Source organism: Balaenoptera physalus (genome assembly GCF_965194825.1).
Source record: "Balaenoptera physalus genome assembly, chromosome: 14".
NCBI classification, from domain to species: domain Eukaryota; kingdom Metazoa; phylum Chordata; class Mammalia; order Artiodactyla; family Balaenopteridae; genus Balaenoptera; species Balaenoptera physalus.
Window position 1 is genome coordinate 42299177 of NC_138893.1, and position 15664 is coordinate 42314840.

At 37.9% G+C, this 15664-nt stretch overlaps 1 protein-coding gene across 3 annotated transcripts in view; it reads right to left on the reverse strand.

The window, feature by feature from the left end:
* Positions 1 to 1995: 1995 nt before the first annotated feature.
* MXI1 (MAX interactor 1, dimerization protein) overlaps positions 1996 to 15664 on the reverse strand; it is an 88032-nt gene continuing 74363 nt past the window's right edge. For all 3 annotated transcript variants that reach the window (XM_082425374.1, XM_082425375.1, XM_082425376.1), the window contains exons 4-6: positions 11813 to 11927; positions 11011 to 11182; positions 1996 to 7429 (exon numbers count right to left, since the gene is read on the reverse strand). In XM_082425374.1, coding sequence (XP_082281500.1) covers positions 7266 to 7429; positions 11011 to 11182; positions 11813 to 11927 — 451 coding nt within the window. In that variant the 3' untranslated portion in view covers positions 1996 to 7265. The remainder of the gene's footprint in view (positions 7430 to 11010; positions 11183 to 11812; positions 11928 to 15664) is intronic.

A 15664-nucleotide genomic window follows, 5' to 3' on the forward strand; every position in this document is an offset into this window, starting at 1 on the left:
AGAGCCTGTGTGTTGAAGACCTAGATGTGGTCCTTTGTAAAGTCCTGTTGTCAGGATGATGATAGTGTCTCTGGACTAAACTTAAGAATTAGGAATCTTGGGGGGACCTGTCTCATAGTGGATGCTGAAGTTGAGAAATGCTTAATGAGGAGCATGATACCAATGGTATTTTACAAATGCAGGTGGTTAAGCTCTCAATATTCTAAAATCAAATATGATGCTTGGTCTATGAAGGTTTGTTATAAAATTTAATCTAGAGGTTACTCTCTTGTCAAGAAAGGAGACGTGAAGCTCTGAAATGGACAGACTGAACCATACTTGATGGCCCCCACGTGGCTGTGGTTGCATCTGTCTTTTCTCAGAACTTGACATTTGACTTTGTCATTGACTCTTTCAAGGAAAGAACAGTCCTAACACCCCCAAAACAAACAATTTTAAATTTTAATATTAATCAGATAACAGTGTTTTAATTAACATGTAGAAAAGTCATATTGGAAGAGCAAGGACTCTGGAGCCAGACTGCTGTTTGAATCCTGGCTCCCTCATTTATTATTTGTATGCATAATTCTCTGCCTCAGTTTTCTCAGCTGTAGAATTAAATTAATACGTTTCATTAGGTTGTAAGGATGAGTGAGTTAATATGTGTGAAGTGTTTAGTAGAGTACCTGGTATGTTGTAAGCACTATAGATAGAAGTGTTTGCTACTACTGTGCAGAGCTAATGGTGACTATCTGATCTTTTTTCCTTAACTTGAATAACAATTCACATTATAATGGAAATAATACTATTGCTTATAAATGTGTTAACTGAAATGTTACCAAGTTACCAAAGTTCTAAGACATATTAAGTAATCCTGGTAGAGGTTTAAATTTTTGCCTTAGAATATTTTAGGGTTTGTTTCTTAGTGGGAAGGGGGTTACACTCCTAAGGAAAAAAAATCATTTTTTTTTTTTTAATTTTATTTTTATCTTTGGCTGCGTTGGGTATTGGTTGCTGCACGTGGGCTTTCTCTAGTTGCAGTGAGCGGGGGCTACTCTTCGTTGCAGTGCGCGGGCTTCTCATTGCGGTGGCTTCTCTTGTGGAGCACGGGCTCTAGGCGCGCGGGCTTCAGTAGTTGTGGCACGTGGGCTCAGTAGTTGTGGCTCGTGGGGTCTAGAGCGCAGGCTCAGTGGTTGTGGCGCATGGGCTTAGTTGCTCCGCAGCACGTGGGATCTGCCCGGACCGGGGATCGAACCTGTGTCCCCTGCACTGTCAGGTGGATTCTCAACCGCTGTGCCACTGGGGAGGCCCCACTCGTAATTCTTGATTAAAATTAATGAGGGATTCTTGGATCTGGGCCCTACCCCAGGCCTATCCAGGCCAAGGTATGTCTTGTTTTTTTGACAGACACCACACAGGTGATTCTGATGTGCATCCCTGGCTGAGCACCATGTTTTAGGTTAAATGTGAAAACGGTTGGATTTTTGAAACGAAGGAAAAAATTTATAAGTGGCAATTTTCTGAGCCCAATTATGAAGACTTAGGCATCAAACCAAAGTGAAAATGCATCCGTTTAATGTAACAACTCATTTTTTTAAATACTTGTTTTTTCACAACAGAGGATGTGCATGTGCATGCACGTGTGTGTTTCCATTACAATGCAGTTTTAATGCTGTGTCTGCCTTTAAAATAGCAAGGGAAAACCATGAGGTGACAAAGGAAACTCAGTTTTGTAAGTTGTGTGGTGTTTGTAGATTGTGATTATATAAGGTGAAAAATACCACTTGCAAATTAAGCGAAGTATTAGAGTTGATTTGGCTTTTTGCCTCAACTGGGTATTAACTGAGATATAAAAGAAGGAAGAAAATGTATTAAAACCAACAAGGTTTTGTATTTGTTAAAATATTTAGAGAGTTCAATAAACATGTGCTGAATTGTATTAAGTATTTGTATTAAACTATGAAACAACCAGTTAGTATAAATGGTAATTTACAAGTTCAACAGTAAATGTAAACATTCTTTGTATCTAGGATTTTTGAGTTGCAAGTTAAACTGAATTTTTACTGCAGTGGAGAGGAAAAGCATAGCAGGTAAAATAACAGGTAATGCCATAAACAAAACCAAAGCTATTGATTCCCCTTATACTATGATTTTTTAAAAAAGCGTACCTGTATAGATGGGTATAGATGTATCCTTAAGAAACATCTCAAGAGGTTCAGAAGCCATTAATATTGACATTCTAAGAATTTGTTTTGGCCTAGCCAAAAGTAGTAAAACAAACAAAAACAGATGGTGTTAGATTTCTGTGAGGCTCGCCACTTGCCTTTTCTGCCATTCAGCTTAGGTATATAAAGGTTCTTTTGTGGCCCTGAGTGGGGAAAAGCATATCTGAGAATAATGCTGGGCTTGGGTTAGCTGACAGCTGAACTCACTAAAAATATCAAATTATGGCTACTTGTCATCTTTTAGTTCCCAGAAATAAAAACTGGCAATTTACTTCCACCAAGCACCTCACCAGTTCATTTTTACAAAACGAGTACGGACTTGTTACTGGAATTATTAAAATTGTAACTTGTTTCCCCAGTTATTTTTAAGAGCACAGCTAAAGAAGCTATGGTTATTCTCATTGGGAGAAAAGGTTTGTTTTTTTGTGTGAAGAGCTACTTCACACAAAAATCATGGTTATTATTTTGCTGGCTCATGATTTTCCTTTTTTGGTGAAACTGATGTGCTTTTGTTTTTTCTCCTTTCAAGCCCTGCACTCACTTTAGCAAGATGCAGTGAATTTCTGACCAGAGAAACAAAGAATTCAGGCTTGGAGGAAACACTTGACTCTACATCCTGGGAAAACTAGAGTTGAAGCCTGAGATCCATAGCTAGGCTAGTCTTTAATAGATGGTAATTGTCCCAATTGTTCATTGCTCAGAAGTATGCAGGAAGGAGGAGTAAGTATCCCTTTGGTTCTTTTGCTCAGAATTTTTCCCTCCAAAAGCCCTGTCAGGTTAGTTGACCTAGCTTTCAGAGTGAGTGTGATGAAGCTGCTAATTTAGAAACAACTGACTTCTTAAATTTGTATTTCTTACATACATTTTAGAGATATTTTATGGCTTTTATGTTTTTACAATGCTATTCTGTGCCCTGGTGTGAAAATCTAAAATATCCCCATTATTGTCCTACTAGTAAAGAGTAAAAGCATTCTTCCATAGCTAAGAGCTTGAAAAAATAGAAAATATCCCAAAATTATAGGAAGTTGGCAGTACTTTAGAAGAGCTTCATTTAAACCATTTCCCCTAATAATTACTACATAGAAAGGTAAAACAAACAACTGAAGCTGTCAGCCAGTACATCTATGTTGAACTACACTTACTATTTACAAGAATCAGATGTATTCCAAAAGAAAACTAGTTTCCTGTTGGATCTGGTACCTAGGCCAATAGGATTTTTCTTCATGGTGAGGCCAGCACTAAAATATTAACTAGGACACTCAATTTATTATGCAATGGTTACTATCAGTGTATAACATACTCAATCAAGCTCAGGTCCTTTCCCTTTTTTAGGAAGACCAGGTAATCACTAAAACCAATGATACATGAATCTTATAAAGCCTTTATTTAAAAATTTCTATAGGATGTCAAAATTTACTTCTTACAATGTAGAACCTGCCACAGAATTTTGTGAAAATGAACCATTTTATTAATAGTCTTATTCTGCAAGACCCAGAGTCAGAATAACTAAAATTCAAGATTAAGGACGAAGAGATTAGAAGGCTGCATTCATCAGAGGAAGTAGAGAAGTATAACACCTGTTAATTTCCTTCTAGCGCTACATGCTCCTGGGCTGTGGGGGTGGTGTGGATCCACAGGTGTCCGCTTTTGTAATTCTTTTTTTTTTCCTTTTTTATTCAAACAAAGTCACAAAAATTATAATCATCCTCATCAGTTCACTCAGTCTACATATATCAGTTTTAATCCTTAACAGTCTTTCAAAATAGAGGTAGTATTTCTATCAACTTTCCAGGAGGAAACAAGTCTCCATGAAGAAATTTAGTGTCTTGCCCAGGGTCCTTAGCAAATGTTAGAACTGCTATTTAAATGTAACCAAAACCCTTGTTCTTCCCCTGTTATGCTCTTTTTGGAAGGGAGTATGGAATTTTTGAGGTGGAAGGATAATAAAAAGGGCAGCTAGTTGCTTCTTCAAGTGGAAGAAAACAAACCCTCAAAAAACCCTTCCCCGAAAGGGTAAACCATTTCCTTTTGAGAAATGACCCAGGATGCAGTGTGGCTTTAGGTTAGGAGCCTTGCCTGAACAATCCTCATTGCCTTTTAAAATCCCTTCATAATGCTAAAAACTGTCATTGTTACGGCCCTAAAAAAGGCATTTCTGCTGGAGTTTCTCATACCTATTCTAATCAGAAACTAGAGTTGTAATGACTTCATCACAATTTTCTTTGGTAATAATATGCACAGAAATAGGATTTACCTGTACCTATTAATATATCACTCAGACATTTTACACAGGGGGCAGTGTTAACTCAGGTTAGTCAGGACTAAATGGGAACTTCCAGATTGGTTTTCAATTTGAATAATAGAGTCAAAGGGATTCCCTACAGATAATTATTAGAATGACAAATGGCTTTGTGTCCTACCTGAAGAAATTAAGATTATTGGGTACATTAAACCATCTGCAGTTAAGTTATGTGGAATTATCAGTCAAGAAGGCACCTGTTGTAAATTACTGAACAGGAAATGGCAATGATTTAAACTGCCATTCATTCAGACCACTGAAGTGGTATAAACATAGACATTTAAGGAGATAGTTGCCTCTCAAGATATGGATGCTCATTCATATTTTTTCCTTCATAGAGAAGGGTGGTACAAAAAGCACTCGTGTGTTCTTCATTCACAATTTTTATTTCTTGCAGTTAACTTTTTGTATCTTCAAAGTCCATTTGTCTTTAAAAAAAATTAATACTTATTCATCATACAATCCATCCCCTTCCCCCAAGGAAAACAAATTCAGGGAAGGAGTAATTTAGGGGGCAGTTGAAATAGGTACTATGGGTTCGTGACAAAGGCTTCCCAGCCCACCATCCTGTACATATATGACAAAATTGCAGCACCTCAAGTTCACCTAAATGAAGTCCCAAATTCCAGCCCTCGGCAAGTGATGCAAGTGAATGCCATGGGAATTACAAGATGGAAGCTCTGTCACTGGGTTCCATTTACTTTCCATGGTAGTTAGTTAGCAGAGTCTTCAAACTGTCTCCCTTGGGAAAGTCAAAAATAAGCAAACATATAGAGCAACATTTTGACCTGGCCAGGAGTAATTATAAATGAAACCAGAAATAATTTACCTGGGCCACAGAAATGAATTTCTTTTATCATGTTTTTCATTAAGTCCCCAGCACCTGAAGTAGCAAGTTCTAATAATGGGCTTCTAAAGGCATGCAGTTTTTCACACATCTACTTCAAAGAATTTCTTCCACTCAAACATACCACAGTCAAGGACAAAATATTTTTGGAGGCACGGGAAGAGCACAAGAACAAGTAAGTATATGATGAGGCCTTGTGTATGACCAAGATGGTTCACGTCATATATAGAAGCAGTGAGAGCTGTTAAAAGTGCTACTTACAAAGGATGGTCTAACATTACACACACAACTCAACTGCACTGCTAAATATGGTTGTCTTTATTTTCGTTTTCCTTGCCCAGCCCTATCTAAACAAAATAAAACTACAGGACTGAAATTAACCCATTAAAATCAGCAATAAGTTATGAAAATCATAAAGCTTTTTTCTTTTTTAAGTAATTAAGGGTAGTTAAATTATTTAAAGTATACAAAGTCCAAAGAGCCAGGGTAAGGTCTCCAAGGCTTCCTGGGGTAAGGGAGAGGGCCAGGGGAGAACCTGGGAGTTTGAAAGACAAAAAGGGAACACATGACATCAAAGTGCAGGCTAGAATTTCACTTAAAATAACATTTCTGAAAATATTGACAAGAGCAACAATAGCACCTGCACAATGGGATTGTGAGGAAGGAGAGAGACTGCCTGTAGGAAAACGGAAGCAAATCTTTACATTAAAATGAGACAAGTGCCGAACTTAACTATGTTAACTATGATAGTATGTCTACTATAGATATCAGATGGTTAAAAGATGGTAAAAGGTAATGATTCTAAAAGAAAACAAAAACAGCATTGACCTTTTTTCTACTTAGCCCAGACCTCATTCATTTTGTGCACTATAAAGAGTGAGGTGTGAGGTGTTTTATCATTATCAAATGCTGCATCAAAATAGATGATTTTTTCCCATGTGTTTTTCACTATAAAAGACGTCTATGTTTTTTATGGACAAGCTTTAAAAAGATGTCATTTTGGTTTTCAACACATACAAACAGTTATCAAAATCTGAAATAAAAATGCTGCCATGGCTCAGACCTTGGCCTGCTAATCTGTGTGCCCAGCTCTTCCGGCCCACGCAGACACAGAGGCACATGGAGCTTTTTCCTTCTGGCCCCTCAGTCCGAACTCAGGCCCTGTGTGGCAGAGCGTGTCATGCACACAGACCCAAGGGCCTAAGGGCAGCTGACTGTAGAGCTGGCGGTTGGGTGCCCTAGTGCTAACAATGCTGGATAAGGTTAGCTTGCTTAGCATGGAATCCAACAGAAAGCTGAGCTGCATGATGATCCCTTTCAAAAGGCTTCATGGGAGTCTCTCCTTCTGCAGAGCATGAAATGAGCTTTTTTTTTTTTTTTTTTTTTTAAAGAATTGATCATCCACAGGCTTCAGGATAAGCTGTCCCAGGCTTGAGTTTTAATAGCTCTTTAGCTATCCAAGATTAATGCCTGATTATCTTGTCTTGTCATTACTATAGGTTTGATTTTTGTTTTTAGGACCAAAAAGCTCAAGAAGGGTTCATAATCCCATCCTTAAATGTGTCTACTCAATCAATGTAGTATGAGCAAACTAGAAAAGAAAAAGAGGATGGAATCTCCAATGTCCTCTTTCAAATCAACTAAATCAAATCGAGAAAATTTCACACACGTTTTCTGCTGCCATTAGAAACTGATTTTCAGATATGAATATTATGAATATTTGTTCTGTTGAGGAGCCTCTGCTCCACTTTTTGCTAAGTATTTGCTTAAATAGAGGTCTCTTGACCCTTCCATTCAAGTATAGTTTTGTTTAGCTTTAAAGAGGAGACTGCATCATGAACCCAATTTAAGAGATTGTTTGGATTGAACTGGCCCAGTGAATATTTTGCCCTGCACTGTTATGTCATGCTGGGTTCTAGGAAGTGAACGAAAGTTTGACACTGGCACTGGAGTAACCCTCGTCACTCCCAATACTCTGCAGGCTGCTGTGGTCATCAATGTCACTGATGCTGGTGGTACTGATATTGTCCACTTCTCCATGGGAGAACTCTGTGCTTTCAACATCCACTTCAATCTCCTCTGCCAAAGGGAAAAAAGGAAGAACGTTAGTAATCTAGTATACGTGTGCCTTCAAGAACAGGGGGGCATGAGGAAAAGAAATTACTTTTTGTAGTATAAACTGTTATACAAACTACTATCAGTCATCTGTGAAGAACAGAAGGACCCAAAGATGAAGAGACACAGGGATATATTTTGCAAGGGAAATGTCTGGTATACAGTGGTGGTCTCAATTTAAGCAGCAAGTTTACTAAAGCCTTTGACACCAGTCAGTCTAGACCTTCCACCAAAAGCACTTGACCTATTTGGGAATTAGTGCTTAATATTAAAAGATCCCAACCCCAAGTAGTTTAACAACATTTGTTTTGCATTAAACTAGAAACTAATTCTCAGTGATCTTTATTAAGCAGAGTTGCCTTAAAGGGGGAAAAAAGCATAAACTGAATACAGGTGAACTAGAAAATGTATCCATCCAGGCCTTTGGTGGTATTATTTTACAGATAGTTCTATAGACTTCTAGGATTCATCATAAAGATCTCTGACTATTCAGTAACCAAAATTAGCCAGTCATTATAAAGTGGACTCTGAGAGACTTGTCTTCAATTAAATTCTCTTGCATCAAATATAGCTTGAAATGAGGGCATGAGGCTTAAAAGTCTCTGGATTATAGTGAGCTCTATAGTAAAGATTACAGTAAAGGCATTTTATTTTAATACTGATGGTATTTAACTTTACTTCAAAAACCAAACATGATAAAAAAATCTAAATACATATATGACCCAGCTATATATAGATATTTTAATTGTTAAATACTACATATACAATCACCAATAATATATAAAAAGCAATACACATTTTTTTTAAAAGGCAGTTGAAAGACCATCTTCTCCCATAACAGACAGGATGAACTCAATACTCTTCAATTCTCTTAAAACAAACTCAAAGCCTGATGTTTCATATTTGGCACTGATTTTAGCTGTTCACACTGATCACACAATCACTTTAGGAAACGTAGATTCTAGCTGAGCGCAAGAAGACAGAGTAAGTTATTTTAAAGAGCATAATTTTCAAAAGGGCTTGTTGCTTCAAAAAGTTTTAGCAATCTGTTTTTAAAATGCAGGCAGTTGTCCAAACAAGCTGTACAAATAATCCTATGAATTCGTAACTATTTGTTTCATATCCATAATGCTTCACAGGCTATTTAGTGTTTCCCAGTATCACAGAACACTCATCCAACCTACATTTGGGAAACAAAATCAAGACACCCTATCCAACAGAGCATGCTGAACTCAATTAAAACAAAATAAAATGAGAGACTGTTCTAGCCAAATGGACTAGAGATGTTACTAAAAAAGTCCCTGTAACTCTGGGAAAGAGAGCTGCCAGAGAAGAACAAGACTGGTACTTGGTAAGGTACTTGCACTTTGGGAATACTAAAAAAATGAGAACTATAATGTTGAAAACATACCCTCTCTCTGCAATTTGGAGGTGGGGTGGGTACAAGGAGGTACCCACTTTTTGGTTATTTGAGGGTAACCAAAAAAGTTGATGAGGAAATGTTCTTCTTTAAAGAAGAAAAAGTTAATAAACACAAGAAGAATGACAGAATTAGAAAAATCACTATTTTGTAACACCTAATGAAATAGTGATTGAGCAACAATCATCAATGACTGTTAAAACTATTAAGTGAAAGGTTGATACATCTGCATAAAAGATGACATCACCTGAACCCACTGACCAATTATCACTATCATGGGACAATCAAAAATAACACTGATACAACAGGAAGTACACAGCACCACCCATGAAGTATTCTTGCCTCAAAAAAGAACATGAATTTAATCATGCCCCTAGATCTACCAACCAGTTTACAAGAAATATGAGGGACAGAACATGTTAAATGACACCATGAGGATTCATTCAGCCAAATCTAGAATGTGGGAAACTCTATAAGAAAAATGGCCCAGTTTCCCAGGTTCTACAAGAAGTAACTGGCATTGAAAAAAAAAAAGTGAGAAAGGGAAAACTATTATAGATTAGAAGTACAGTTGACCCTTGAACAACTCAGGGGGTTAGGGATGCCAACTCTCCACCCAGTCAAAAATCTGAGTCTAGCGTTACAGTCAGCCCTCCCTATCTGCAGATTCAACCAATCATGGATCATGTAAGTGCTGTAGCACATATTTATTGAAATATATCCACACATAAGTGCACCTGTGCAGTTCAAACTTGTGTTGTTCAAGGGCCAACTGTACCTTAAAAGGTACAAACGTAATGTAGACTTTGTTTGGATTCTAATTCAAACATACCAATGGTAAGATGCCATTTTTGAGAAAGTCTATCAGAGACTGGGTATTAGATGACACTAAATAGGATTATCTGATTTTATTAATTTTGTGGGATATTATAATAGTATTATATATATTCTTAAAGTCCTATTTATTAAAGAACATATTGAAGTATTTAGGAACAAAATGATAATGTTACCTGAAATTTGATTTAAAAAAACTCCAGAAAAAATGGTGAGGGAGTAAGGGTAGTAGAGAACAGGTGAAACAAGAATGACAAAATGTTGATAGCTGTTCAAGCTGGATGACAGGTACATGAGAGTTCATTACTCTATTTACTTTTGTGTATGTTTAAAAATTTCCATAATACAAAGTCAAAAGAAATTTTACAAAATTTTCTTTTTTTGTTTTAGAATCCTCAAAATCTTGTGAGCTCTAGTTAAAGTTCACCTCTGGGATCTTTTATTGTGGTGTGAGGCCTGATGTAGTGGGAGCTATAGATGAGCAGATCAGTAAGATTCAAACAATTTCTTTTCTGGTTGTTTTTTGTTCTTTAATTCTGCCAAAGACAAATATTCTGGGGCAGATGTAAAGGAAATGAAGGGCATGGTACTTTAAAATATAGATATAAAAATTAACATCACCAGTAATAAAACATACCAACATAATGTATCTTCCTGATACAATGAATTGAGAAGGGCACAACATCACTTCTGTGATATTTCTTCCCCCAAATGCATAATACCTCAGTCTAATGAAAAAACATCAGACAAACCCAAATTGAGGAACACTGCATAAAATAACTGACCAATATTCTTCAAATGTGTCATGGTCATGAAAGAAAGACTGAAGAAATATCTAATGCAATGTAGGATACTGCACTGGATCCTGGATCAGACAAAGGACATTACTGGGGAAAGTGGTGAAATTTGAATAAGGTTTATAGATTAATTAATAGTATTGCATGAATGTTAGTTTCCTGGTTTCAATAACTGTATTATGGTTACATAAGATATTAACATTAGGGGAACTTGGGTGAAGGGTATATGAGAACTCAACAATTTTCTACAGAAAACTTACAACTTTTAAGTCTAAAATTGTTTCAAAGTGGAAAATTTTCAATATATATATAATCAAGAAAAAAAATTCTATAATTCATACAGGCATTGCTAGACAATGTGACTACATAAAATCTAGAATGCTACATTCAGTGCTGGCAAAAAAGGAAGCAAATACAATGCCACCCAACCTCCCCTCTCTAAATTCAGATACAGGGATGCTAGTGTTTCATCAGCGAAGAAGCTCACTGCCTACCTCGCTCTGAATCAGAACGATCTGAAGAAATAGTTGATCCAATGCTGTCCATTCGTATTCGTTCCATCTCTTGAGGACCCTGCAGCTGTTCCAGTCGCCGCTTTAAAAATCTCTGTTCTCGTTCCAAATTCTCTAGCTGGTGCTGGCTCTTCCTTTCAGCTTCTTCAAGTTTCTAAAATGATAAAGTGATATTTAAGTTTGTGTGAGGTACAGTACAAACAATAAAACTGATTCCTACCTAACATCTCAAAAGATTTCTTCTTTGACAGAGAAAACATGAATGACTATACGTATGTGTATATACATAAAAACATAAGAATATATTTTTTAAACATGAAAAATAGTTCTTTCTTCACTTGTGTGTGTGTGTGTGTGTGTGTGTGTGTGTGTAATGAATGCTACATTACTAGAACAGTACAGAATTCTCAAAGTCTGTCTGTCAAGTTACCACCACAAAAGAGAAACTTGCTCTGCAGTATAGTTTGATGGAAAATTACTGAGAGACATAGCCAAATGAAGTCATCTCCACCAGAGGGCACAACTGCCTTCCTTCAGGGTATCAGCAGAGTAATTGTTATTTTCCTAGTATTCTCAGCTCTTCAAATGACCATGCTGTCAAAACAATTTAATGTAATCAGGTTATGTTGCTCCCATCAGATTAGCTGGTAAGTTTTCAGAAAATTTCTCTTGAGGTCAGTTATTAAAGGAGGGCACTGTGCTAGCTGATATATATGAATAGGAATCATTGCTAAAAAGAGAGCAGGACTGAGAATCATCTGAAAATATGACAAAAAATTCCTACCTTGATGTGTGCTTTGGCTTTGTTGAGCAAACCAAGTGTTGTGTGCCTGGTGCAATCTGGTCCTAGTGGAATCAGAACTTTTAAGCGTTCTAAACACAGGCGAAGATGAGCTCGTCTAAGAAAGACAAAAAAGTCCAATCAGTATAGCCTGAATATTCCACTAAAAACATCCTAAAGCCTATTTTAAGAAAAATAAGAATTTTCACATTATTCAGTCTATAACCATGTTACGTCCCTAATTCTTCAGTTTCAACAAAGTATCTGCATGCAAGTGCAGGTGTGCCTACTGGTTTTCAGTTTCTGACATTTCTGTTGTACTCTGAAGACATCAGTCACTTCAGATTATTATCCCCAATGGTTATCTCTGTCAGAGGTGATTTAATTTTAATCTGCCCCATAAACTGTCTCAACTGTATTAATGTGGAAGTAGGAAAACATATTTGGGCAACTGTATTTGATTTTGAATGTGTAAAACCACAGGCTAGAGTAGAGGTTTTCAGCTTCAAAGCACCCCAAAATGCTCACAAATTTCCATTTCCTCCCTTCCACCTTTCATTCACACACACACACACACACACACACACACACCCTTCTCCACAACTGTAGCCATCCTACAGTGTTTATGTTATTATGTATTAGGTTGAACCATACAAAATTTCTGATATTCAACCATTTCTCACTTATAAAAATGGCAACTTCATATGATCCAACACAATAGAAACAGCAAAATTCTGTGGCCAGTGAGGACAGGGTTAGGCAAAATATATGGCCCTGAGGTCAATTCTAGCCACTGAAACAACAACCCATAAAATAGTTCCCTATTTCCTAATATCTAAGTGTACGAGCTATCATTAGCTTTTCATTTTTATTTGTCTCCCTCTCCCCTCTCTCTTCCTACCCCTTACCACCTCCAATTTTCTACACATGGAAAAAAGCCATGACAGAATTCTTCACTAAAAGTCACTGTATTCTTTAATACACCCATCCTGTGGGCAAGTTAGGGAAAATTTCTCCTGTAAATGCTAGCAGAGAGCCTCATGAATTTATATTCCCTATACCCTACAGGAACTATGATTACCATGATGAGAGTTCTGGGTACATAATTTCACCCTGAAACAATACTAGTTTGTATATCTGGTCCTGTGCTTCATAAAGTATAACATAATTCATCAGTTAATAATATATCTGAAAAGAAAACCCACAGATGTGTTCATAGATTAGCTCTATTCCGTAAAGAGCCATAATTGAACATTTAGCAACTGTTTCAACTGCCCCACAAACAGAACACATCCTCCATTTTTTCCTAAAAGAGGGCCAAAACGGTCTACTAGCTCAGCCACTGAACTATGCTTTCTCTGTCTTAATACATAAGAAATAATGTCAAGAGACATTCTCAACTGCTAGCAATTTCAAAGAGGAATAGGAGAAGGCAGCCAATTATGTCACTGACAAGTAAGGATGATTAAGGGTAGTGAGGTCAGAGATCTGGCAGATGAATTGTCAAGATTCTTCCAGTACCCACTAGCCCAGCTAGTTAAAGGTCCGCTAGCATTTCCATTCCAAATCTCTTTATTGAGTTCAACAACTAAAATCTACTAATTGGCTCCAGGCTGAAACCTGACATACCTAATGTGGATAATGAAAAAATTTTTTTAAACTTTCCCTAAATTAAAGGATTATCAATGGATTCCCCTTAATGAGATTAAACAATTTTAAAGTCACTCTCCTCCCCTGCTATGCTACCCAAAATCATAGAACCTTTAGTAGAATTTTCATTTTTAATTGGAAAATCCCTTAGGTGAGGACTCTCACATGATCACAGAGTGCTCTTGCTGAACAGGCTAAAACTAAACAAAATAAAGTCCACATTAAAAAGTGGCTTTGAGATTGGTTCAAGATGGCGGAGCAGAAGGACGTGCTCTCACTCCCTCTTGCGAAAGCACTGGAATCACAACTAAGTGCTGAACAATCATCGACAGGAAGACACTGGAACTCACCAAAAAAGATACCCCACATCCAAAGACGAAGGAGAAGCCACAATGAGACGGTAGGAGGGGCGCAATCACAATAAAATCAAATCCCATAACTGCTGGGTGGGTGACTCACAAACTGGAGAACACTTATACCACAGAAGTCCACCCACTTGAGTGAAGGTTCTGAGCCCCACGTCAGGCTTCCCAACCTGGGGGTCCGGCAACGGGAGGAGGAATTCCTAGAGAATCAGACTTTGAAGGCTAGCGGGATTTGATTGCAGGACTTTGACAGGACTGGGGGAAACAGAGACTCCACTCTTGGAGGGCACACACAAAGTAGTGTGCGCATCGGGACCCAGGGGAAGGAGCAGTGACCCCATAGGAGACTGAACCAGACCTACCTGCTAGTGTTGGAGGGTCTCCTGTAGAGGCAGGGGGTGGCTGTGTCTCACCATGAGGACAAGGACACTGGCAGAAGTTCTGGGAAGTAGTCCTTGGCATAAGCCCTCCCAGAGTCCGCCATTAGCCCCACCAAAGAGCCCAGGTAGGCTCCAGTGTTGGGTCGCCTCAGGCCAAACAACTAACAGGAAGGGAACCCAGCCCCACCCATCAGCAGAAAAGTGGATTAAAGTTTTACTGAGCTCTGCCCAGCAGACCAACAGCCAGCTCTACCCACCACCAGTCCCGCCCATCAGGAAACTTGCTCAATCCTCTTAGATAGCCTCATCCACCAGAAGGCAGACAGCAGAAACAAGTAAAACTACAATCGTGCAGCCTGTGGAACAAATACCACATTCACAGAAAGATAGACAAGATGAAAAGGCAGAGGGCTATGTACCAGATGAAGGAACAAGGTAAAAGCCCTGAAAAAACTAAATGAAGTGGAGATAGGCAACCTTCCAGAAAAAGAATTCAGATTAAAGATAGTGAAGATGATCCAAGACCTCAGAAAAAGAATGGAGGCAAAGATCGAGAAGATGAAAGAAATGTTTAACGAAGACCTAGAAGAATTAAAGAACAAACAGAGATGAACAATACAATAACTGAAATGAAAAATACACTAGAAGGAATCAATAGCAGAATAACTGAGGCAGAAGAACGGATAAATGACCTGGAAGACAGAACGGTGGAATTCACTGCTGCGGAACAGAATAAAGAAAAAAGAATGAAAAGAAATGAAGACAGCCTACGAGACCTCTGGGACAACATTAAACGTAACAACATTCGCATTATAGGGGTCCCAGAAGGAGGAAAGAGAGAGAAAGGACCCGAGAAAATATTTGAAGAGATTATAGTCGAAAACTTCCCTAACATGGGAAAGGAAATAGCCACCCAAGTCCAGGAAGTGCAGAGAGTCCCATACAGGATAAACCCAAGGAGAAACACGCCGAGACACATAGTAATCAAAGTGGCAAAAATTAAAGACAAAGAAAAATTATTGAAAGCAGCAAGGGAAAAACGACAAATAACATACAAGGGAACTCCCATAAGGTTAACAGCTGATTTCTCAGCAGAAACTCTACAAGCCAGAAGGGAGTGGCATGACATATTTAAAGTGATGAAAGAGAATAACCTACAACCAAGATTACTCTACCCGGCAAGGATCTCATTCAGATTCGATGGAGAAATCAAAAGCTTTACAGACAAGCAAAAGCTAAGAGAATTCAGCACTACCAAATCAGCTTTACAACAAATGCTAAAGGAACTTCTCTAAGTGGGACACACAAGAGAAGAAGAGGACCTACAAAAACAAACCCAAAACAATTAATAAAATGGTAACAGGAACATACATATCGATTATTACCTTAAATGTGAATGGATTAAATGCTCCAACCAAAAGACACAGGCTCACTGAATGGATACAGAAACAAGACCCATA